The 25,390-nt window shown below is 39.1% G+C and overlaps 1 protein-coding gene across 1 annotated transcript in view; it reads right to left on the bottom strand.

Annotated features, from left to right (window-relative positions):
• The window catches only part of mboat2a (membrane bound O-acyltransferase domain containing 2a), a 77,922-nt gene that overhangs the window by 38,159 nt on the left and 14,373 nt on the right, over positions 1-25,390 (bottom strand). Inside the window, 1 exon segment of the mRNA XM_041812941.1 lies at positions 611-756. Coding sequence (XP_041668875.1) covers positions 611-756 — 146 coding nt within the window.

The raw sequence follows: 25,390 nt of genomic DNA, 5'->3' as shown, positions 1-25,390 counted from the left end.
CATTTGCTTTGGCAAGGATGAAGAGATGAGGACAGGGTGAGGGAGAGATGGGGGGGGGGCAGAGAAGAGAAGGAGAGTGACAAACAAGGACAAGGGTGCAAGATGATGACAGGAGGACAAACACAGAAAAAGAAAGCAAAGCAGCATCCCAACAGAAGTTAAATGCTAATTTGAATGAGGGCACTTGGGAAGACTCATAAAAGCATAGTCTAAATGGACTGAGAGGTGTTAGTATTCCTGATTGTTTACAGGATCTTTAATATGAAAATGCAGCTACAAGAGAAGTTCCTTGTTTCTAAGCGGCAAACACAAAAAAAGCAAACGCGCTAACTTCATTAATTAACATTTTGTTTCATTACATGACATTACATAACACTCTGTATACCAGCAACTGCAGCATGATAATAATAACATCATTTCAAACAATCCAGCAGGCTAGTTTTGTGTACAAGTAGTGTGAAATTGGGACTCAGCCACAGTCTGCAGAAAAAGGATTTCACTGAATAATATTGTAGGAGGATATTCTGAAGCAGGAAGGAAGGAGCAGAGTATGAAACGACAGCCGTGACAAGAAAAGAAAAGCTGCGGGTTAAAGAGAGCTGTGACTCACCAGCCGAAGCAGAAGAGAGCCAAGTAGAAGCCCAGCAGAGTGGCCACCACATGTCTGATGAAAGGACTGGTTTTACTGGGGTGGAGGTAGATCCGAAACCACACAGCCATCAGCAGGGCGAACAGCTGACATGCCACAAAGTTAACCTGTGCAGAAGAGCGGCACATAACACTGTTATAGAATGCAGATGGAAAAAATCAGAAACATGAAATCTAAAGCCAGAGCTTATGCAAATCAAGTAAAAGTAGGAAAATATACTGTGAACCAAAATATGATGTTGATAGGAAATGGTAATACAGTGTGGAAAATATATAAAATAGAGCACCTGCAGTAAACTCACAATGCCAAAGTCAATCCCAAGTCAAATAAAATTAGCATTAATGTCTCTATCCCTTAATGTTTCTTTTATTAAACCCCAGGGTTTCAAAAGAATAAATACAGGAAATTGTTTTCCGTTTTAAAACTAAAGCGTCTGCCACTTTGAAACTGTATCATCTTAAGCAATTGAAAGTTCAACCAAAAAAGGAAAACAAAAATAAAGAAGTTATTCAGAGGAATATTATCAATAGCTTTATGACTAGCTTGCCAGGTAGCATGCTAACTCATTTGAACAGTCTTCTTTCTCTTGGTCATAAAAATGTAAACTTTACCAGATATTTAAGAAATTATGTACCAAAATAGAGAATATTTTGAAGAGAGTAGGGCTGAACGATTTGGGAAAATAATCTAATTGCAATTATTTTCTTCAATATTGCAACTGCGATTTGATATTCTATATTGTAACCAAAACAATTTTAGATAAAACAAGGGCTAAACAATTTTGAAAAAAATCTCTAATTGTGATCATTTTGACTCATATTGCAAATTCGATATGAATTATAGTATTGAAGGGAATGCTTATATTGATGTCATCTTCATATTTCATCAGAAAAATGTACAGAAATGAATGAGGTAGGATTTTTCTAGGCTATTATAAAAAATGTCACTTGAAGCTTTTCATGATATGTAATGCATAACATCTGTGCTGCAAAAAATGTTTTAAACCAGTACTTTGACACAAATTTCAGGTTAAAGAAATATTGCAACTTCTGCGATTTGAAAATTGTAACTGGCCATATTGCGATTTTATCTAATTTTCAATCATTTGCCCAGCCCTAGAAGACAATTAGCGAAAACCCTTTATTTCACAAGGAATTATCTTACTTTTGAGTTTTCATGTGTTTTGCCATTTAGCTGCAGTGTAAACTGTTGTCTGCACTGTATTAAGTTAGCTGTATTGTTTAAGCTTGGCTGTGCTGTAGCCAGTTAGCTGTGTTATTGTCATTTTTGTAGTGCTGTTTTGTTGTCACTTTGCTGCACTGTAACATGTTCACTTTGTTTTAGTCACATAGCTTTGCTGTAGTCAGTTAGATGCATTGTGGTCAGTTAGCTGCATTTAGTCAATTAGCAGCATTGTAGTCAGCTTCTTTAGAGTCTGCTAGCTTAGCTGTAATCAGTTAGCTACCTTTAATCAGCTGTGTTATGGTCAGATAGCTTCACTGCAGTCAGTCAGCTTCACTGTAGTTAGTTAGCTTTGTTGTAGTGAGGTAGCTGCATATTAGTCAGTTAGCAGTTTTAAACCAGCTGTGTTGTGATTAGTCAGCTTTGTTGTGGTTAGTTAGCTGCGTTAAGGTCAGTTAGCTGCATTGTAGTGAATTAGGGGGCAATGCAGTCAGTCAGCAGCGTCGTCAGATAGCTGTGTGGTCAGTTTACTGTGCCACAGCTAGCCTAGGTTGATACAGTTTTTCATTCAAGAAATGCTTTTATGGCAGCACTACAACTAAAAGATGTTTGTTTGGTGCATCGTTTTCATTTACGGTTGTAAGTTAATATGCTTCCATATGCACAAACAGCGTTCCTTTGCCTCCGTTTTGACAATGTGGAACTTGATACACTATTAACCCTGTGTTTCATTTGTGCATACATTTCTATTTAGATATTTTACTCTGACAGGTCACTGTACAGTGAGTTACAGCTGGTGTTTTGACCCCCATTTCATCTCCTAATGTCTCTAAATGGCCCAGCAAAGAGGCTTTACTCCAGACAATCGTGAGATTGACTAGCTCCACTGAGAAGAGGACAATGGAAACCTCTCAGTTTGATTACTACTCTGTACTCATTCTTAACTATATTGTATAGGATACAAAAAAGTAAGATATATACCATATGATTTATATAATATTAATCTGACTGAATTTTGTTATCTAGTCAATTTGATTATTTTAAGTCTTTGTAATTAAAGCTACAACATATACTGTAGTCTTTCAATCACTGCTTATTGAAATCCTAAAAACATCTACATAACTTGCCAGTGGTAGGTTAGTTGTTTTTTTTAATGTTTCAGTTATTCAAGTGTTATTTTATTGTGCTCACGCAAGGTTAGTGACGATGTACGTACTTTCAAAACTCTGACTAAATTATGGCTTATTTAAAGTTAGGGTTTTAGCTAAAGACTAGAGAAAGCACAATACTCATAGTGCTAAATACTGTAGAAGGTGAAATTAACACTTATCCGCTAAGAACCCTTCATGTTTGTTTGATGTCACAACCACCGATGCATGTCTGAAGCAACAAAGGCCTGCTCATGTATATAGGTCATGTTAACAGATCCGTCTGGCCACTAAGCAGTGAAAGGCTATAGAGACACTGAGAGCACCATCCATTATCTATGGATCCTGCATGATTAATGAGAAAGAGCCGAGAGGGACAGATATAGCCTTAAGTATCATTTAGTCTGCCCCACTGACAGATGTAGCAACAAATCATGTGCAGCAGTAGCACAAGTGTATAATACCAAATGTCATTTGGCAGCAGATATGAGTGGGTTTCAAACACGCAATGCATATGACACTGATCTCATCTCTTTCACAAGATTAAAATGTGTAGCAACAGTGCTCATAAATAGCGATGACAACAGCTGGGGATCAAAAACAATGGTAGCGTTTAAAAAAAACTCATACTATACTTGACATATTTTCACACAAAAACGACAAAAGCTCTGAGCTTCGAGCAGATTAATAATTTAATTTTTTGGCATAACTCACTTGTTTGTACACAATCACAATGTCATCATCAGTTTCCCATATAATGTCATCATCATAAGGGAAACTGTTATTCCAAATCCTTAGCACTTCATTGAAAAGGTTACAGATTTCTTCTTCTTCTTTTTTTTTTTTTTTAAAGCCTTGAAAAATGACCTGAAACGGGCCCGTATGAGGTCGAGTGGTTTAAGGCGCTGCCCATGTAGGCAGCCTCAGTTTGAATCCAGTCTGTGGCCCTTTACCGCATGTCTCTCCCCATTCTCTTCCCTGTTTCCCTGGACACAGACGATGTTCACAAGACACTTTCTGGTAACACTTCATGTAGGGTTGGAATTTTGATCAACTGCAAGCCCATGTCCACACAGAGAGCTACTTCTGTCATGACAAGTCAGCCTCATGACATTTCTAATGGAGGACAGCAGCTCACAGATGCCTGCAGCCTGCATCACTCCCCATTCAGAGTTACCCACCTTACTAAACACACATTTTTTACAGATCTTCTTCAACTTTCTAAAGATAAATTGGAGAAACTGACCCCAACAGGAGAGGTAAAGGGAAATTTGTAATGCAAGCAAGTCTATGGCTGTAGCTTTATTCTTATAATGGCTGATAATTAGACAAGCTACAGTCAGCACAATATGTTTACTTTAAAAAAACAATGTGTCAGCTGTTGAAGTGGAGAACTGAGCTGAAATAACTACTTGTAGCTATCTTTTTTTTTGTTTTTGTCCCTGCCGAAGCCTGCAGACTCATAGGTGATCAGATATGCTGAGGCGGAAGAGCACTTAGCCACTAGCTGAAGCTCACATTTCAATTACAAGTGAGTCAGCATTGTATTAGGCCCCTTTTTACCTTAAACTCGCTAAATTATATTTACATCATGTGAAAGGTGTGTGGCTGAAGGCCATACAATTCTGACAGCCACTCTCACAGATGGATCATATGAGATACTGTATATCTCAGAAAGGAAGTGCCATAAATTGCTGGTACAACACATTTCCAGTTTGAGATTTTTTTTCAGAGGCCTAATCTGAGAGTAATATATGTAAAGATCCATTTTAGAAGAAGATACATTAACTGTGGCTTGCTTTAGCTTTACTAGTTCAGCTAAAGCTAATATAGCTATGCTAGCTATGTAATTAATGTTACTACATAAGCCAATGTAGCTAAGTTAGCTTTGGCAACATGAGCTTAAGCAAACGTAGCTAAAGCTCATGTACCTACGTAGCTTACATAGCTGCTTTTCTGAGCTTTACCTAAGCAACAGAGCTAAGGAGCTGCATTAATTACATAGCACCATTTTAGCTAAGTTAGCTAAAGCTAACACTAAATCAATGTGAGCTTTAGCAATGTAAGCTTCAGCAGATGTATCGAAAAATAAATAAGCTATGCAGATGACATAGATGACACAGCTTTCATAGCTGTTTTATGAGCCTAGCCTTAGCTATGTTAGCTACATAACTATGCAAGTCTGTTATCTTTTTCCTTTAAGCAGACTGTTTACTCTGCTTTATTAAACACTTTGTAATCAGGTTTTGTAGGTTAAGTTTTTTACTTTTAGCTGTTGGTGTCCTAACCCGTACCTTAACTTTAAACTGAAGTTTGATCCAATTTTATTTTGCAAGTTTTAACATTCTGAGATATAAAGCAGTCTGCAGCCAGACTGACTTGGGCAGTGTTCCCCTTTGCTACGCTGTATAGCCTCGCTTCCTCTAGTGCATCCGATTTGAAGGGGAAATGCTCACAGAAATCACATGAGGCTAATGGCACTAGTATTGCCAAGTACCTCATTCAACTCAACTTCAAAAATACAGAAATATCCCTTTCCCTGTGGTCTCATGATAGCCTATTTTTTATCAAAAATCTTTTATGACTTTAAATATGGCCCAGTATCTCTCTGGTATTTCATCACCCATTGTCTTTCTAGGTTCCTATCAAGTGGGAAGTGGCAAAAGGAAAACAATTTGTCAGCTTCTTGACATTTATATTCTGTGCAACCTGGAATATAGCAGAGCAACATGATAAGAGTATTTGAGTTTCCCATCCTTAGCAAAACACCGCAGGAAAATCTAAGTCTGATCCAAACCTACAGCTAACTAAAAAAAAAGGAGCCCTGCTGGCCATTTGTTTACTGGTGAGGTGTGTCACTTTGGCCACTGATAATGCCTCTTTGGTATCTAAAAGCTCACTACACATCACCTCCAGGGCTGTTTGGGATCAAAAGCAAACAAGCCTTACCCTCTATGTTCACATAAATGTGTTTATTCAGACTGGGAGCTATTTCCATCATTCAGCCATGAATAATACAGAGTGCAGGCCTAGCTTTTGTCCAAATTGATTACCCCTCTTGAGAATAACTGAGTGTTTCTGATTCAGTTCAGGCAATTTCTAGTGTTAAAAAAAAAAAAAAAAAAAAAAAAAAATTCAGGCAAAGTTAGAGCGAGGTTCAACCGCAAATCAGCCTCTCCCCTTTAAAAATCACAAGAGCTAAAAATAAAATATAACAACAAGTCACACATCAAATAGACCTCCTCTGGCTCCCCATTTCTCAAGCGGGTCTCTTTTTCAAGCTGTATTTACCAAATCCACAGCTCTGGATGTCATTTCACGCTTTGATTACTTCAAGCTGCTCTCTTTAAAGAGTAGGACATTACTGGTTGTTGGTCAAATGACAAGCTCTGCCAGCCTGTGCGCCTGCACACAAGAGTGACTGCCTCATTTGCAAGCGAGCAAACATCTGACACTTATTACAGCTGCTGATTTATAAATGAAAGCCAGATAAGCAGAAACAGTTAAGTATGTCAAATGGTAAGATGGTTACAGCACGAGTCCAGCTGGTTTTCCTACAAATGCCTCTGTGATAAATTCATCAATAAACAAAAGTCAGGTTTGTTTATGCTGCTGTTTAAGTGAGTGTTTCCTGACTTAAAAGGATGAATGACAAATACTCAAAGTTGAACTGCAGCCCCTGTCTTTGCACTGGCCTGGGAGCAGCAGGGTGTGAGATCAACCCCTCCCTGGATATCAACACATTGCTTTGTAAGGAAGGAATTTCATGAGGGAGAGTGGAAGGGCGTGACAGAGGAACTGCATTGTTCAAGGCCGCAGAGAAGGAAAGGAAAGCTGTGGGTGACTACATGAAAGCTGACTGTGTTTGAGTAATTATGCTTTTAATGCAAAATGAAGAACAAGACTGATTACAGAGAAAATACGTCTGTATTCTCACTCAATTCCTGATGATCATGTTTTGATCCTTAATAGACTTATGTCAGCGGGACACAACCTCAATAACAACCCTCCAGCAAGCAATAAAAGCGAACATAAAAGAACGAAACTAAAGCTGGATCAGTTTGAAAAGCAGCAGGTGGATTTGCGTAAAACCTGTAGAGCAGCCCTCATCTGAACAGATTGTACTCTCACTGTTATTTTACACACATTTAATTTCAGCCCTGTTGTAAAAAATGCTGATCTTTGGTTTTATGAATCTTTACAATAAATATGACTGTCTATCATCAAAGACAAGTGAAAATAAAGCCACCAAATACAGCATTCAAAAGGCAAACAGGGCTCATATTTGACACCCTGGACTGGTGGCCGGTCAATCGCAGGGCTAACATACAGAGACAAACAACGAGGCACCTTCACACTCAAACTTACAGCCAATTTAGATATTTTTTGGAGGCGTTTTTATGTCTTTATTCATAGTGGAGTACAGTGGATAGACACATTTAAATGCATATTCAGGTGGTACATACCCACTCCTTTCAATTAAACCAAACCTGTGATGGCATAATCCACTCATGTCTGAGCTTAAGATCACAGAAAAATGATTTAATAAGTCTCATTGTGACTGCTTCTGTAGTTTTAAGTTTCACCTCTGTAGTGCTGAGGTGTACCTGTATCACGTTTCCTAATGGGGGCATTCATAGTAAAATGACTTATTTTAATAACAACACAGAGCTTTTAGAGTGATGGAAGTGACAGAGTAGCATGTTAATTATCATTGGCTTAAAGTCCCCATAAAGTCATAAAAAAGTCTTTATTTCAGTTTTGTTGTATGACAGGCCACTGTGTTATAAACCACCAGGCCAAATTTCAGTCATGAAAAACATCTTTATGTTTATAAAATTCAGCATCAAATCATGAAAAATGAGGCAGTAAAATCTGCTCTAGGGTGATGTGGGGGAGCAGGTTGAATGAGCTGAAGCCACGCCCTCTCACGAGAAATATGATCCTCTTAAATTAAAAAAAAAAAAATTCTTCTAGACAGAGCCCAGTTGCCTGGCTCTTTGCCAGAGCAGAGACAAAAGTTGGGGATTAGATTTACTGTTTTCTGGCACAAATCTCTCTTTTATGACACTTTCAATGACCTGTAGGCCACTGTAGCTGACAGACTTTGGAGATTTACCTCACAATGAACAAAAACATCAAATGTTCAAACTTTATATCATTGTAGCATTAGGGTGGTGATGTCATGGGCTCAAATGCCCAGCTCAAATAAAACCAAGCCAAGAAAGAGGTGAGCAAATTTATAATTCTTTAGATCAAAAATTCAGTCACACGTGTATCTCAGTGTTTTCATGTTTACAGCAACCTTATTCCAACATATTTAGTGTGTAAAGACACAAAGTTTGAATTTCACTTTACAGGGACTTTAATTTGGTCACCCTCCAACTTTAAATTTCATGTTTTTATTCTTAAACTTAACTTTGATGGCAGTACCAGTGACTTTAAGCTGCAGCAGTGTCTCTAACTTTGTTTAATGTCACAGCCTGCTTATTGGATTCAACATGGACTTACAATAAGCGAGTAATGAGTTAAAACATTACTCATTAAAACATTAAAAGCAAACTAAGATGATCCAGCTTGTGTTAAAACCCAAAATGCAAGCACAGTCACTATGTTGGTGTTTTTACAGACCTCAAATTTGGAGAAGGAAAAAAATATACACAAAAAAGGGGCTTCCCAAAACTGTTGCCACAAAGTTGGAAGCGTAGCATTGTCCAAAATGTCTTGGTATGTTGAAGCATTAAGATTGCACTTCACTGGGGAGAAGGGGCCTAGCTTACACCCTGAAAAAAACTTATACCACCATCCCTCCTCCACTAAACTTCAAAGTTTGTACAATGCTTAAGCAGGCACAGTACTCCTAAGAACACGTTTCCAATGCTTCACAGTCCAGTGTCAGTGTGCTTTACATCCCTTAATCCATCACTTGGCATTGGGCTTGGTGATGTGAGGCTTGCATGCAGCTGCCTAACCATGGAAACCTATTAAATTAAGCTTCTGATCCACAGTTTTAATGCTTACAATAATGCCAGTGGAAGTTCAGAACTCTTCACCTGTGTAAACAGCAGAACACTGGTTGTCTTAAGCATCATGGCTGTGTTGCTGTTGTTCCTAAATGCTTCCACTTTCTAATAATATCACTTAAAGTTGACAATGGAATATCCAGCAGGGATGAGATTCCATGAACTGTCTTATTGCAATGGTGGCATCAATCACAGTACCACACTTGAAGTCACTGAGCTCTTCAGAACAACCCATTTAATATCACAAATGTGGGTAAACAGATGTCAACAGATATATTTCATGTGTGCAATAGCTACATGTAGAACTGATGATAATGGTACAAATCATTCAAGGCCAAGTTTCTCCTAGTGAGATGTCTCAAAAATGACAACAGCCGTATTATCACTTCATAGGCATTTTAAATGAAGCTTGTCCCACAACTGGTGTTGCCAGATCTTATCTAGCATTGGAAATTAATGCAAGCAGATGAGAAATCAACTGTCAAAGTAAACACAACTGTGCGTGGATCAGCTCTTTTCGCCTGACCAGCTGTTCTATAATGACACCACATGCTACTGACTTGCTATATTTCACACACAGATGTGATTTTACTCTCAGAACTGATAAAATAAACGCTTCCTCTTGCTGCAATTTTAATTTGACGATGGCGATGCCCTCCACATATATCTAACATTTGCTGTTTTTAATCTTCTGGGTGCTTGCTGTTAATCGCAGTGCAATGATGCAAACATGGGAATGTTAGATAAAACATTGCATGGCAAAAACAACCAGACTGTAAAGCCTAAAGAGACAGAATGCTTGTTTGTTTTTTACTAGAATTGTTAAAATATAATGCTAAATGTGTTTCTATTCAGCTGCTCCGTGTTAGGATAGTAGTTTCCTGAATAAACATTTTGCAGAAGACAAGTTCTTGTGCCAGGGTGCGATGTTTCTTCATTCATAAAACATAGATCTCCTCCTCCATTATTGATTCACTCTGAAGTCAACCTTACCCTAGGGTACGGTGCTCTTATTGTTTCAAAATGTGGGGCAGAATATCTGTGCTGCAGAATTTTTTTGTAGGAGATTCAAGGGAAGCCACTGAAAAACAGAAAGCGACTATTTTCAGATAAATGCACTGCAGCAAACCCTCAGAAAAATGTTCCAGGGACAAAGAGAGACCAGGGAGAGCATGGACAGAGTAAATTAGCGAAGGGTAGGGGGATGAAAACACTCAGTGAACTTGAGGTGCAAATGATGAAAGCATGCAAATACAAGCAAAGCAGTGCTGATGAACAGAAATGGGACAGTTGAAGTTTTGGAAAACAGCCACTCTCACTCCAAACAGTCTATCTCTGTTTACTTGGCAGGGGGAAAAGGCCATTTTTTTATTTGTTGTCTGTGTTAACAAACCCTATTAAAATTATATTTGCACAAAGCTTAACTATACCAAACGGTATTTGATAAGAACATATCCCGTAGCTACAACAACTTACCTCAATGCCTGAGGGGAACAAGTTCATACACAAGGTTAAAGTATACAAGTTCTTTATTTTTCAAGTTTTGTGTAGTAAATTAATAAATACGAACACAAATGTCTTTCATGCTCAGAATTTGTCACTTAATTTTTCCCTCTTGTTCTCATGTTTGAATTGCAACACTATATCAATCAATTATCATGATCATCCAAATGAGGATGACCCTTAAGAACAAAGTACACAACACATCGCTTGGCAGGGAAACTGTGCACACACACACTGTATGGTAGATTTTCCAAAAAGACAAGTTTTATTTATTTTTTTCATAGCTTCATACCAGGGGCCTTGGACAGGACTTTCTTGTTTGGTGTTTGCATTCTCCTGCATGCGGAGGCATGCTCATTAGGCTGACTGGTGACTCTAAATTACCCATAGATGTGAGCATGAATGCTTGTCTATCTCTGAGTGTCAGCTCTGTGACGAGTGGTAATGAGGGATGCATGATATTATATTTCTGCCCATATCCAATATGCTGATATCTTTAGGGCTAAAACTTAGTCCTTTGAACAAACTCAAAGGTTTGAGGATGAAAAAAGAAGCGTAATTCAGTCTTTAAATCTCGCTTAAAAGTGTCTAGTATGAGGACAAATTAAATAATTCAACTGACATACAGTGCTTAACAAATTTATTAGACCACCCTAACCCTAATCAAAGTAAGGTTTATGCCACAGCTGCCCTAAATTAACAGCATTGGTAATTACCAAAATCATTTTTTATGTTTCTGCAATGGTTAATACCCCAATATGTAGAAGCTCTTTAACCCAAATGATATATTTTATGCTAAAACATAATGATTATTGTTATCCATGAATTTTCAAATTTACTGATTTACAAAAAAAAAATGAAAAAATAGTAAAGCACATTAATATTTCTTGATTAATATGTCAAATTATAGTTATTTACTTGCATTCCTGAACAGAAAAAATAGTTTTAGTGGTTAAATGTTATGCTTGATTAATTTCTGACTTCTCAGAGAAGCCCAGTGAGCCAGCTCAAATTTGGGTGAAATCAGTTTGAAATCCCTCATTCCTGTTCAAAATGATAAAATGTGGAGAGCTCACTGAAAATGAGAGTCTGCATTAAAGCACTTCATGATGCTGGATGGTCTCTGAGACAAATATGACAGGTGGTCTAGTAAATTTGATAAGCACTGTAGGTCTGTTTTTCCGGCCTAAATCTCCACTAATTTATATGGCCAAAATTTAGAGTCGATTCATGCTGGCATTCACAGCCAAAATATCCATTGAATACATTGGCAGAAACTGTAATATCTGGTGATACTGACACCAGCCTGATAATATCGAGCATCCCTAATTGTAACCTGTTTAAATTTCCCCCAATGGCAGCTGGGTTTTGCTCCTGCTTCCACGTGACCCTGAATCAGATAATATATTAACATCTATCTTAACCTATGCTCTCTCTGTGCTTTTTGTTTTGTATTTTTTTCTTCTGTGACAAGCACACACTGCAGCCATACTACAAGTGTGGCCAGGCCATCGTATGCTGATGTCACCACTGTCTTTGTGACTGAAGAGTGGGGTCAAAGACAGTGAAGCATAGCTACAACAGAAGCATTTACCTTTTTAACGTCACCAATAAATGCAGCTTCAGTGTATTTACATATAAATCGTGGAAAAAAAAGTGGGGACTATAATGTCACGCTGGTAAATGATGATACAGATAAAAAGAGAAAATGCTCTCCTATTGGCAGGTGTCAGAATTCATGTCATTGACGACGGGTCAGGTTGTCAAACTATAACCAGACATGACAGACAGACGTTTCATATAGAGCTGGGCAATTAATAAAAAAATAATCGACATTTAAAGCCTCTAACCAACATAAACCTGCCTTGGCAATTATTTCTTTTTCTTTCCCCTTTTCTTGGAAAAATTTGACTTTTACAAAAAACATTTTCATTTCAGCTAATATGTGTTTTGATTTCAAATGTTTCAATAAACAATTATAAATTGTTAATCTGTGCATGTTTCGTTCAGTTGCTTGCTTTAAGATTTTACAAGTATTTAGAGAAAAAAACGAGTTGGGGGTGGAATAATCGTTAACTAATCGTAATCGAGGAAAAATTTCAATTAATTGTGATTTTGATTTTTGCCATAATTGCCCAACCCTAGTTTCATTTATACATTACATGGATATATTTCAAATTCATCTCGAAAATATTTTGGGGATGGCAAAACTTTGAAAAAAAAAAAAAATCTCAGAAGATGATGGGAGATAAAACGAGGTTGTACGCATGCACAGCTTCACAACAAACTGACAGGCGAACGCTGCCGTAGTTTACAGATAGTTGGTTACAGTGTGAATAAAACTTATGCCAATGCCAGTCAGGTGAAAACATTTTCTCTAACAACAACAGCTTGTGGTGTAGTGTTTTGCTCTTGTTTCAATAAAGAAATCTGGCACAAGTCTGATATAACCGCCACTTTTTTTTATACTGCTAATCCCTTCAGCAGTCGCAGCTACTGTATACAGGCTTAAAGAAGAACTCAACCTCCCCTGTAACACCTTTTCAATCATAAAAAGCTTTCAGTGTGGTTCATTGCTTTTTAATTTATGCAGAAATGTGGTGCAATTTTGGAATAAAGACTGCGAAAACCAAGCTAATTGCTACACAGTAGTAGCCGTTGCTATCAGCTTTTAGTACGACTAAACCCCATCCATAGCTACCACCTCTTTCACCTCAAATGACGCTGATTGGTACGTATGTATGTTCCAAACGTTGTGGATCAGAGCTTTTCAAGATGGATGTGCCTGATGACAGACTGGCAAGTTCATCTGCTCTGCAAGCATAGTCAAAGTAGATGACAATGTAGGAACAATTCTGACATGCTTTGGGCTTTTTACGCCTTTATTAGAAGGGTGGACAGTGGAGACGGGGTTGAGAGAGTTGGCAATGACAGGAGAAATGAGCCACAGGTTGGACTTGAACCCAGCTGCCTGCTTACATGGTGCACAAAATAAGTGCTAAGCCATCTGTGCCCCTCTAATTCTGTTGTGTTACTGATTGACATTCCAGTTCCATAACACAATAGCTCAGCTGAGAATCTGTTTTGTTCAGAGAAAATATCCTACAGCAAAAAGAAAGCAGTAATAAGATGCCCCTTTACAGTCAAATCTGACCCAAAACTTTTAAGCATAAGCTGCCTCAAAACCTAACTTAAAGCTCAACATACCTGGCTTACATGCCAATCACCCTTTGTAGTACAGCCCTCAGATGATAACAAATCAATCACTCAGAATTACAGCATACATATATGAGAGGACAACAGAAAGACAGACTGCATGCAGATGTTTTGACGGGCAACAGGCGCCAGTGAGCGATGAGCACTACAGCAACAAGCTGAAAGCCAGCTCCTCCTGGCAGCTGTGGCACAAGGCTTAGCTCAGCCTTAAGATCCTACATTATGGATTGACACACAGACTGGCAGAAGGAAAGAAGCTAAAGCAAGGAAGTCATTGTGGATGCACTGGGAGACAGAGATAAGCCACTTTCCTGAAGCTCATTGCGGAGTAAAACAGAATGGATGCTTCTATGCGTCTGTGTGCAGGAGACAAACATAAAGACTCCAGCACTGCTTTCTACTTTCTTTTTTTCATTCATTCACTTCTCCTCTCTCTATTTTTGTCCTGAACTAGCCCCAGAAGAAATGCACCCACCGTCTGGGTTACTCCAAAGTTTAAAGGGCATTTTTAAAGTCATGTTTCAGTCGAACATATCGGCTGGAAATGTCAGGACGGGGAGGGTTCAGTCTGGCTGTAAGGTTGTGACAAAGGGAAGGAGGGATAGTGAAGGTGGGGACAGATGGATGGTGAGTCATCTATCCTCAGGAAATGGCTTTTCCTTTTTCCTTTCCTACAAAAACAAGAGAAAAAAGTCAAAAACCATATTAATGGCTCTATGGAGATGTCTAATTATGCTTCCACTTCCACATGGATCATAATTTGATGGTGCCCTTCAGGAAAGTGTTACAAAGTGTAAGGGTTAAGGCCTCTTTGCTTTTTGTTTTTGTAATGCTGCTGTTCTAAGTGCCTGAGCGCTTGAATTTCCCCAAAAATGCTCACTAAAACCATCTAACTACATGCACCCTTGCATCAACATAAAACAACAAACTTCTGGTAATTTTTATGATTTTTGCTAGGGATGCACGGATAGCATTTTTTTGGGATCCTACCTTTTATCAAAGGACTACTTACAGAGGGAGTGGGGCAAGTAGGGCTTAAGGTCTTTGCACACCCAATCTGTTGCTTTCAGATGCATTTTTTTTTTTCAGATCAAAAACCACCCCACCCCACCGCCCCCCAAAAGATCATGCACTCAAACCTTGCACACTTAGCCTGATGCATTTTATCTGTTTATACGGCAAAGGAAAAAAAATACTGAAGATGATTCTGTGGTTCTTTGACTCCTTAATGACCATGTAAAGTGAAATTTAAAAAACTGTCTTAACACTGAATATTTTTGAATATGGTTGCTGTAAACATGTGAAAACACTGAGATCTATATTTGACTGAAGTTTGGATTGAGACCTTTATAAAGTTTTTCACCTCTTTCCTGGCTTGGTTTAATTTGGGCAGGGCCAATATGTGTGTCTACAATGGCCTATGGATCATTAAAAGTATCATAACAGAGATTTGAGCCTGAAAACTGACTTTGTCTCTTCTTCTTCTCTACTGCCTCATTTTTCATGATTTTGAAGCCAGATTTTATAAACTTAGAGAGGTTTAATTTGACTGAAATTTGACCTTGGGGCTCATAAAACAGTGACTTGTCATACAATACACTTAAATACAGATTTATTTTCACTTTACAGGGTCTTTAAATCCCACTGGATCCATCCATCCTGACAGATCTTCATATGGCACTAGCTCAGACATCATAGCACTTCCCAAATTGGAGAGCTGTAGAGGAACTTTGTAATTTAGTCTCTGCAAGGTGGCTAATCATACAGACTTTGGCACATTATCGATTATGTGTCTTGGCTGATTTCCAGATAATCTACAGGCAAATCTCGGTGTTAGAGGTGAGGTTTCGTCTCGAGGGAGATAGAAAGGAGGTAAGGGGGGCGAGTGAGCAAGTAGTAGGCACTGTTCTGATTAATCAATCAATCATTTATATGACTTGGACCGGGTTTGGGTGATGTACATCCCTTCCCGCCCCACAGTCGAGGTCGCTACATTGTAATCTGCATATTTCACTAAAAACAAAAAGATGTCAATATAAAGCTGACACTAGAGGGAGTGATCTGACACATCCTCTGAATGCCTGCAAACTGAAAATGAATATACTTTGACTCAAAGTAGGTGTGCCAATAGGATGATCTTAGATCGTGAAGAAACATAGTGTATCACTGATCTGCCAAAGCCAACAAACCATGGTATCTCTGCATGCCAAGCAATCTATTCGTGTTCATCTATGCTCACTCACCTCCCCATTTCAGTCATTAGAAAGAACTCTTACTCACTTACATGGAACTGATTTGTATTTTGCTGAAACATCAGGATGCAAAAAGTTACTTGCACAATCTGACCCTTTATGAATAAAATCAAGATCATGATAAAATTGGATGAAGTCTCTACTTCAATGTTTGGCCATGTGTCACAGAAATTCATCCCATTAAACGTCATATCCACATTCATCCGATCTTGCCATAAAAAATGGTGGTAGGATATTTTTCTATATGGCCCACCCTTTACCCAAAGTCAATAAAAATCTTAGGAAGTTGAAAACAGCTTTAGTTTTACAGCTTTCCAATCTTTAGTGGTTGATGACTGATCAATCAGGCAACACCCATAGAGACAGAATGCTTTATGGTAGCATGAATACAAAAAGGTTAAAAGTTTGTCAACCCGTCTGCTGACACGTCAACCTTTATGCCTGTGGGCATCAAAGTAACATGGAGATAATGCCATACATTATGTTCTCACGATGGTGCTCTGACACAGATAACCATCAGAAACAAACTGGCTTGTTGAGTCTGACCTGCTCTCTGTGGGTGGAGGACACTTCTCCCATGGGAGTGCTCTTTGCTTGGCTAATGACTTTAACTGCTTCAATGAGTCCAAGAAGCACGCACACACACACACACACACACACACACAGTGGAGGTAATATCTCCTTTCATAAATAGTACTCCTCTCGCCTCTCTCTGTACACTCCTAAAATAGTTCCTTTTGCTAATGCACAATATTCCCCCTTACCCGAGCCTCACTTGTAGTGACTGGTGAGCTTCTGTCTGTGGGTGTGCTTGTGTGCCTTGATCTGTTTGTGTAAATACACAAATGGGGGATAAATTTAGACAGTCATTAGCATAAAACCCTTTTTCCCATGTCATTAAGTCACTACCCACCCCCACCCTCACCAACACAATCCAACTAGTCGCGTTCTGCACGGTCTCATTTCATTTCCATCAGCTCAGTGACTCATGCAGATTCCCTGCCAGGGAGAAGGGAGGGATTTAAAGCCTTCAAGTTATACTGAACTTCTGTCACAGTCTGTATTCAGCACTAAAGGCAGAATAATAAACACTGACTGTCCTAATCCTTCTTAGAGAGCACACAAGCTCCTTCAGAAATCACATGTCAGCATTTTTGATGTCAGGTGAGTCGTGGAAGAGCACCAAAGTCAAATTCTCACCAAGAACAGGTCATGTTAAGTGAATTTCTGAATCAGCACTGTAACCAAGCTCTGTCGATAGTATGACTTAACACATTTATAGTGATTCTACAATGGCACACTATTGGTGTCCTATCTGTTAATAAGGGATAAAGGAGGAAGTAGTTTTTTCAGGTGCTTAACATACGTATACAGCCTAGAAATTTGGTGGAAAAATTCCCTGTGAGAACCTGAGAAAGATAATATGGCTTTAGATTGTGGGTGTAGCCTATGAGCTCAATGGGGCCCCCCTACAAAATTTCAAAATATCAGCCACCCCCCCCCCAACCACATTCAACCTACAATTTGGAAATTTGGTTAGCATATACTATATATTATGCCAGGACGGACAAAAAAGCCACCTGGATCCATATCACCAAGTCAACTGGTTATCCGGCATTTTTAATTTTTTGTAACAAAATTGGTCAAACTCGGAAATTCCATGGATCCTTCTAGAACGATCTCCTCCAGGGGTTTTAAAATGAACTGCTTCATTTTTGGTATAAATTAAGAAGAGCCCTCAAGGATGTAAAGTTATGAAAATCGTGTACAAAAAGCAAACGGTGCTGCCATGGATGCTTGTCAAACTTTGATGTCAAAAAAGGTACAAAAACAAATGAACGTGTAGTTCCTGAAATTGACCAAATATGCCATTAAAATGCTGTGAAACATCCATAAAGTGTCCCAATGCTATCTTTACCAGCTTACAGGTCTGACCCTAAAGCTGTTGCTATGGTGACCAATTATTTGCCATGAAAGAGGTAGTAGAAAGTTACTGCTTCTTTAAAATTAAATAAGTATACATTCCTATGTGGTTGATGAAATCACACCAAAATTTGCTCAGAAACATACATAGATCTTCACCTTGCACCACACTGGAGGTGATGAGATTTCATCAAAAGCTGAAGCCATAGTGATGTTTTGTTCGCCATGAAACAGGAAATAGTTTTGTCAGAGGGAAATAGAGCCATGAAACATGGTTAAGAAAATTCTTAGAGGGGAAACAAGATTATTAATCTCTTTTTTTTGGTGGGCATGGCTGGCGGCTCAGTGGCATCAACGTCACCTTTATGGCTTTGAACACCAGCAGGCATCATGCATATATTCACAGATATAGACATCAGTCACAGTAAGTAAGTGGATATGAGGGCTAACCCCAAAGTCCAGCATGTTTGATTAATGTGAGCTCTCTGTGCCGGGCTCAAGCACAGCTCACTTCCTCGGCCCTTCCTTGGAAAAGGTGTGCTCGTGCACATGCACAAGCACAGGTTCGTATGTGGATGTGACATTTAACTGGTACAATCATTTCTCTCAACAATCATACACAATGTCAGAGTGTTGAGATTACTGTGTCTGACTAAAATAGCTCAAAATAAGCCACAAAGTAAGAAAAGTTCATGTCATGTTGTGTATTACTCTATGGTCTTGACTATGAGACTGCAACTCTACATGTGCCATATTACAAAGGGATGCTATATCAGTGTTCAGGCCTGGTTGGGCTTGGAGCAGTGCAAGGGCAAGTTCTACTGTGATGCATGCATTATGCACATGCATCAATCTATCAGAGGCATGAAAGTTGCAGTAACAACCATTTTTCTTTGCAGCAAAAGAAAAGCACGACTTATTTCTGAACTAAACGCCCAGATATAACTTTAACTTCTTCACAAGTTGCTCAATATGAAGCTTGAAAGTCAAGGAATCATCAATCAAGAATCCAAGGTATTTACTAGGGATGCACCGAAAATTCGGCCACCGAAAATTTTCGGCCGAAAATCGCCCAAAAGTGCATTTTCGGTTTTCGGCCGAAAGACTTTTATCACCGCAACAACAAGGCTGAAACACGACGTTATGATGACGCAAGCAAAAACCACGGCCAGCACGCGCTTGGATCAGTGGTTCTCAAATAGGGGTACGCGTATGTGAAGGCACTCAGGAGGTTGGCGAGATTTTAAAATACATGCCGGCTATTTAAGAAAAAAGCGCCTTTCTTTGCACGTCAGGAGCTACACAAGTATATTACATTCTCAAATCAGATTCGTGCTGCGAATGTCTGCGGTGTGTTTTCTCTGTGCTCTGATAAACAGTGATATTTTTTGAAGCGGAAAATAAAAGGAGGTTTGTCCCTCTCTGTCCTTCACTCCGTGCGTAATGCGGCACTTTTACGCATAGCCAGGAGGTCAGTGCCGTTTTGTTTCACAGTTTCATTCACTGTGCCAGCCAAGTTTGTACGAGGAGGGACTGACTTTTCATTCATTCTATGTCAAATATGATCAATAAGAGTTATAATATTGCCCAGCTGAGGCTCGTGGTGAGAGGAGTTAACTCTCTCCACAGTGTACAGACTGGCTCACCTGTTAGTGCTAAAGACTGCCCAGAGGAGTCATTTAGCTGGTTGATCTGGAGCATTTAGAAGTCATTGATGAGGTCAGAGGAGACTATGTTGGTAAATATTTCACTAAAGTCCCGGTAGTTTAGAAACAGCTCCAGCTGTGTGAGTTTCACTCCGACGAGCGCACATAGTGGTGGTGGTGCTGATTTTTAAGGTAGACAGAGGAACAAAAACGTCCTCCTCTCCAACACCACCTGATGTTTGATATCTCCTCATATTTGTCTGTATCAGTGCTTGTGTTTTTGCCTCTTTTTTTTAGCCTGGTAGAGAGGGAGACAGGCAACAGGCAGCCCCACATGTCCATATGAGCGCAAATGCGCTACTTAAATATCCGCAGCAATGTCGCGCTGCGAAATGATGTTGCAGGTGTGGAAGCTTGCTTTGACTCGCTTCAGGTTCTAAATGTAAATATTTTGTGTAAATAATTTGCATGAAAAAATTGCATATAGAGTGTAAGGACCTAAAGTTTATAAACTGGAGTTACTATTTTGTATGCTCTTAAATTGAATCACCCTAAAACCCCCTGAATCTCCCCCATGGCAGGATGGTTTGACCCACACTGGCACATGCCTGTCAATCACTGTATTCACAACCTCTCCACTCATAAAAAGATTTATGATTCATTTTTTGTGAAGAAATGCTGATCTATAACTAAGTTCATGATTTCAGTTTGAGAAGAGAGAAGTCTTTTTTATAATTTGTTTATTATTTACAGGTTTTTAGTTCTTTCTAGCTCTATGTTTTTATTTCCAAATTGTTCCAGAGAGACCACTGCAGCCAAGAAGAGTTTTGCACACTTCTGGGTTTAAAGCCTTTCCAGTCACTGTTTTCAACAGCTACATTAATATGAATTCTCACATTTAGAGATGAGAAGATGTGCCATGACTTTAGTCATACATTTTTAATATTTAAAATGTTAAATTTAAAATGGCTGAAAAAATACTTCACAGGGGGTACATGATTGAAAAAAGGTTGAGAACCACTGATTTAATGTAGACATGAGTGGGGTCAGGTTAAACGTTTTATTTTGTATTTTATTTTATTTTATATTGTGTATTGTTGGAATGTCAGTGCTTAATAAATATTTACATAATTTTGTAATTGATTTATTCTTTGAAGCAATAATATTAATTTTTGCAATTGCAGTTGATTTTAGTGAGGTTAGTACACAGTCATAGCCATAAATGCAATGGTACTAATAACTGGCATAATAATTTCTTTCGGTGTTTCGGTTTTCGGCCCTGGTTTCCTCATTTTCGGTTTTCGGTTTCGGCCAAGAATTTTCATTTCGGTGCATCCCTAGTATTTACAAGAAGATAGACCCAATTATGTCGACTTGACATGTGGTAAAGCAGTTCAGTGGCTTCTTCTTTGAGTTTGAAAACATCATAACTCTAGTTTTGTCAGGACTCAAAACAAGTTTTAACTCACTTAGACTGCCCTATACAGTATCAAAAGCTTCCAGTAAGTGACACAGGGGCTGATGCTGTGAAGGAGCTGAGCAGCAAATTAAACTGTCATCTGCATATCAATGAAAATGTGCATTTGGTTCACTTTGGACTAAACTGTTGATCTTAAGTGTAAGTGGTCCCAAGACTAAGCCCTGAGGCATGCCATTTTTAACTTTTTAACTTAATAGTGTGGGGTCACCTTTTAACAGAGGAAGCACAAAGGCAGTATAATCTATATGGCATAATGACAGTTCTGGTTCTTCTTATTGTACTTGAGTTGAATGTATTGACACATGACTACTTTAAAGGGATATCTACTGCCATTCTGGCTATTTTTCCATATTGAACTAACCATGATATTTATATTGTGCAACCCTTCAACACAAACTTCCTGCTGCAGCCAGATACACAAACTAGCTGGTGATGTCATCATGACTACTGTAGTCATGGCCGATGAATGTGGCGCATGGCTCCAGGAGACAAACTGACTTTTCTCTGGGTGTGTTAGTGTGTGTTCCCAGAGCCATTAAATCATGCAGACAGTACAGGAACAAGAGCAGTCTTGTTCTAGGCATCAATACAACAAAGCTTTGACTTGTTTCATGCCACTCACAGTGCCCCCTGTGCCCACACACACATAGAAAGAATTCAAAGAAGTACAAGCTGGATACTTTGGAAAGTTCTTCACCTCATGTCAAGTCACAAGTCTGTCCACTGGATGCTTAAACGGATGCTTGGAGAAAGAAGAACAGAAGCTTAACTTGTTCAACTAATCAAATGATTGGTTGTTTAGATTTTTGTGTTTACATGCCAGAAGTCATGGATTAACTGAAGTGACAATGAAATAATAACTGTGGTTGTTTTCATGCCAGAAATCATGAGACCCAAAGTGATGAAATAAAGCACACCCTGACACAGAATCACACCCAAAGCCTGCAAAGTGGTGCCCTCCTCTCTGTGCCGGTCCACACAGACCCTACTCAGACTCCACACAGTCAGCCGTGCTATTAATAGTTGAACAATCAACCGGCAGACAGCAGCACTGGGCCAGAACCTTACCCACAATATGTGTGTGTGGTTCCTTTCTTGAAAGGCATGAGCCCGACCCGGCAGAGATTACAGGGCTGCTTTCAGTCAGAAATGTCATCCCTGCTCTGATCATGCATCCCAATGCCTGAGGGGAGACTGTAATGATGAAATAATGTTATCACCGCGGGGTGCATTTTCACAGTAATGAGTGACCTTGGATTGACTCACGCACATGTGCAGTGTGTTACCATGTCAGTGCGAAAACAAACCCAGAGAAACAAAAGCACAGGCAGGGGAAAGGCAAAGCTGAGTGCACATCATCAGACACCATTCTCTAACAAAATTAGTCCTTCAAGTGCAGGTTTTCCCTCTCTTTCCTCGTGTGTACTATTTATAGTCCTCTACTGTCTCTTTGCATTGCTGAACGAGCTTCACTTGACCCCACTTAGCCTTCTCCATAAGTGCAACTCAAAGCAAACAACTTCCAGCCACATACAAGAGACTAACTGGCATCATTATAAAGGAAGGAAGAGGCAGACAAACAGAGATGTAAAAAGAACTGTTTGAAAAAGAAGTCTGCATGCAACATGTCTCATTTCAAAGATGCTCCAAAAAGTATTATGCAGCAAACAAACTGATAAAATCACTGCCACTGATTAGATTTGTTAATTCTGCCTGTGGTTGCATTGCTTCTTTGCAGTGATGAGTAATTTTAATGCATAACAAAAAGAGCAGGGAGTAGCTCTGTTTGACAGCTTCTGTGATATGCACATAACTAACAGCAAAAGACAGCCAGAAGTGCAGCTGTTTGATTTATAATCTAACTACAGAGGCTCAGAGAGGGAGAAAGAGGTCCTGCAAGAAAATGTGGCCAAAGTCCTTAAATACGTGAAATCTGATGTGTGACCAAGATGAAACACTCCAGCAGCATTAAAAGGCTGATCCTGGGTATCCACAGTAGCAATAAAATTGCCATTAGGTAGCTGTGTGCATGAGAGGAAACTCACTTTGTACTTTATAAGCAGATAACTAAAAACTGAACTTCAGGCCAAGGAATACCATATCTTTGGGGGAAAAACACTGGTTGACCAGTATTTAAATATTCCCTGCAGTTCTAAAAGAGAATCACAATTTTGGAGTAGTGTATCATCTGCATAAAGAGGTAAAACATAAATACAGGAACAATAAAAGGACCCAGAATAACTCCATAAGTGATCAGAACGACACAGCTGCTTTCATTGCCATTCACTATGCTTGCTTACATCCGGGTCATAGAGCACTATGCCAGTAGAGCAGTAGCCATTGACCAGCACTAAAAGGCTACTAGTGTTTGGAGGCTGACAGTTTAGACAGAGCATTTGATCCCTAAAAAACATGCAAATTCCTCACAGACAAATTGTGTCAGTGGGTGTGATGTTAGCCTGATATACTCACATACAGTGTGGCTAGCATTAAAAGCTCGCACCGCCAGCCTTCATTCTTTGCAGCCTAATATCGTGCTTTCATACATTATAGACGGGGATTTCAAGCCCATGTTCATAAAAAATGATAGGTAATTAGTTTAACCGACTAGTAAATACCGCGCCGGCTAATTTGATGAATGATTTTAACCGTTTTACCGATTAACCGTGCGCATCCCTATTAAAAAGTATGACACAGTATAAGCAACCAGTAATTCTAGTGCTAACTAGCATGGAAAAACTGCAGATGTCATAAATGACTTCTACTGAACCATTCACTGCATTTAAAGAAGGAATTCAACTTATATTGAAGAAATCTAAATTTTGAACGTACAGTTGTGTATCATCTGCGTAAAGAGATAACGCATAAATACAGGAACAATAAGATAATCCATAAGGGACACCAGGATCAGAACCACACGGCTCATTACACTACCATTCACTATGCTTGTTTACATCTGGGTCCTGGAGCACTATGGCATTAACCGGAGCTACAAGGGCTACTAGTGCTGGGAGTCTGACAAATATGACAGAGTATTTGGCCTGGCTTGTATGCCTGACTGATTAAAAAAACATTAATTACTATATGCAAACAGCAATTCTAGCGCTAACAAGCACAGGAAAAAAACACTGCTTTTGCTAATACTTGCTGCCATCATCAACTTACAGGAACCAACAAGTTGGATCAACTAGTCATTGAGCAATATTTGAGATGGAATACGTTGTAATGGGTTGATATCCTTTATGGGGGGAACAATTACACACACTGCACAAAATGGACTGATAAATTAGCGGGGTGAGATTATTTTTGCAATTTACTGGCACTTGAAAACAAAATTATCCAATATTGGGTGCCTAAGACTTATATTATTCTTGCCAAGGAACTGAAGCAGGTGTCAGTGTTGTTTGGTTTTTACTAGCATCATACAAAAATGAAGATGCATCGTCAGAATCCACATTTCAGAGCTAAACAGGATGATGGACTTTGCTCTTGAGCTGTAATGGTAGATGTTGGATTTGGTGAGACCCATAAGTTCACCCTACTTCATCCACATGTAGCCACTGAGGGAAAATCCTTCAACTCATCACAAACAGACAGAAACATCAGAGGCAACCTCTGACCAAACTTTAATTACCAGTCTCGTGTTGTTTGAATACAGAACCACATCTGTAGCGCAGCAACATGGACCAAAAAACACCAAGATTTTAACTGTACGTTCCCATCTATTTCCAGTCTTTGAAATGTTCCAGCTTCAAATAATGACGCAGAACTCATTTATACACACAAGAGTCTGACAGACTTGGAATTTTTGCCAAAGGAAGCCACAGATTAGCAACTATGATGAGTTTTTCGCTGGTTATGAAACAGACTAAAACTGATTAGGGATGTTCCTATGCAATTAATATCAACTCAGATTTGATTTAGATTTAAATTGCATTAGCTGGTCAGTCAAAAGTTAAGAAAAATAATTTTAGAAACAGTCAATTGGATTAAAGCATCTGCAGGTGAATGTTGTGAAATGGGACAGGCAAGTGTGGCTAATGGTGACAGTGCTACCACCGCCTATTTTTCCAGGTTAATATCCTTATGCATGAGTTGAATTTGGCTACGCATTGCTGCATTCACTTGGTAGTGCAAGAGTTTAACCTGACAAAAAAAAAACAACTTTATCTCCACTTTCTATACCAAGGGGAGCAGATGGCTCTGTGGTTAAGCCACACTCCATGTCCCAAAGTGGGCCAGGTTCAAGTCTGACCTGTGGCTCCTTCCCTCATCCCTGTTTCCAATGCTGTCCACTGTCCACCACTGTAAATAAAAGGCATTTAAGGCCATGTTCAAGATTAGGCCAGTTATGATCATTGTTAAGTA

This window comes from Cheilinus undulatus, linkage group 18 (assembly GCF_018320785.1).
Source record: "Cheilinus undulatus linkage group 18, ASM1832078v1, whole genome shotgun sequence".
NCBI classification, from domain to species: domain Eukaryota; kingdom Metazoa; phylum Chordata; class Actinopteri; order Labriformes; family Labridae; genus Cheilinus; species Cheilinus undulatus.
The sequence above is the reverse complement of the archived record's forward strand: the minus strand, read 5'-3'. Positions and strand labels throughout refer to the sequence as shown.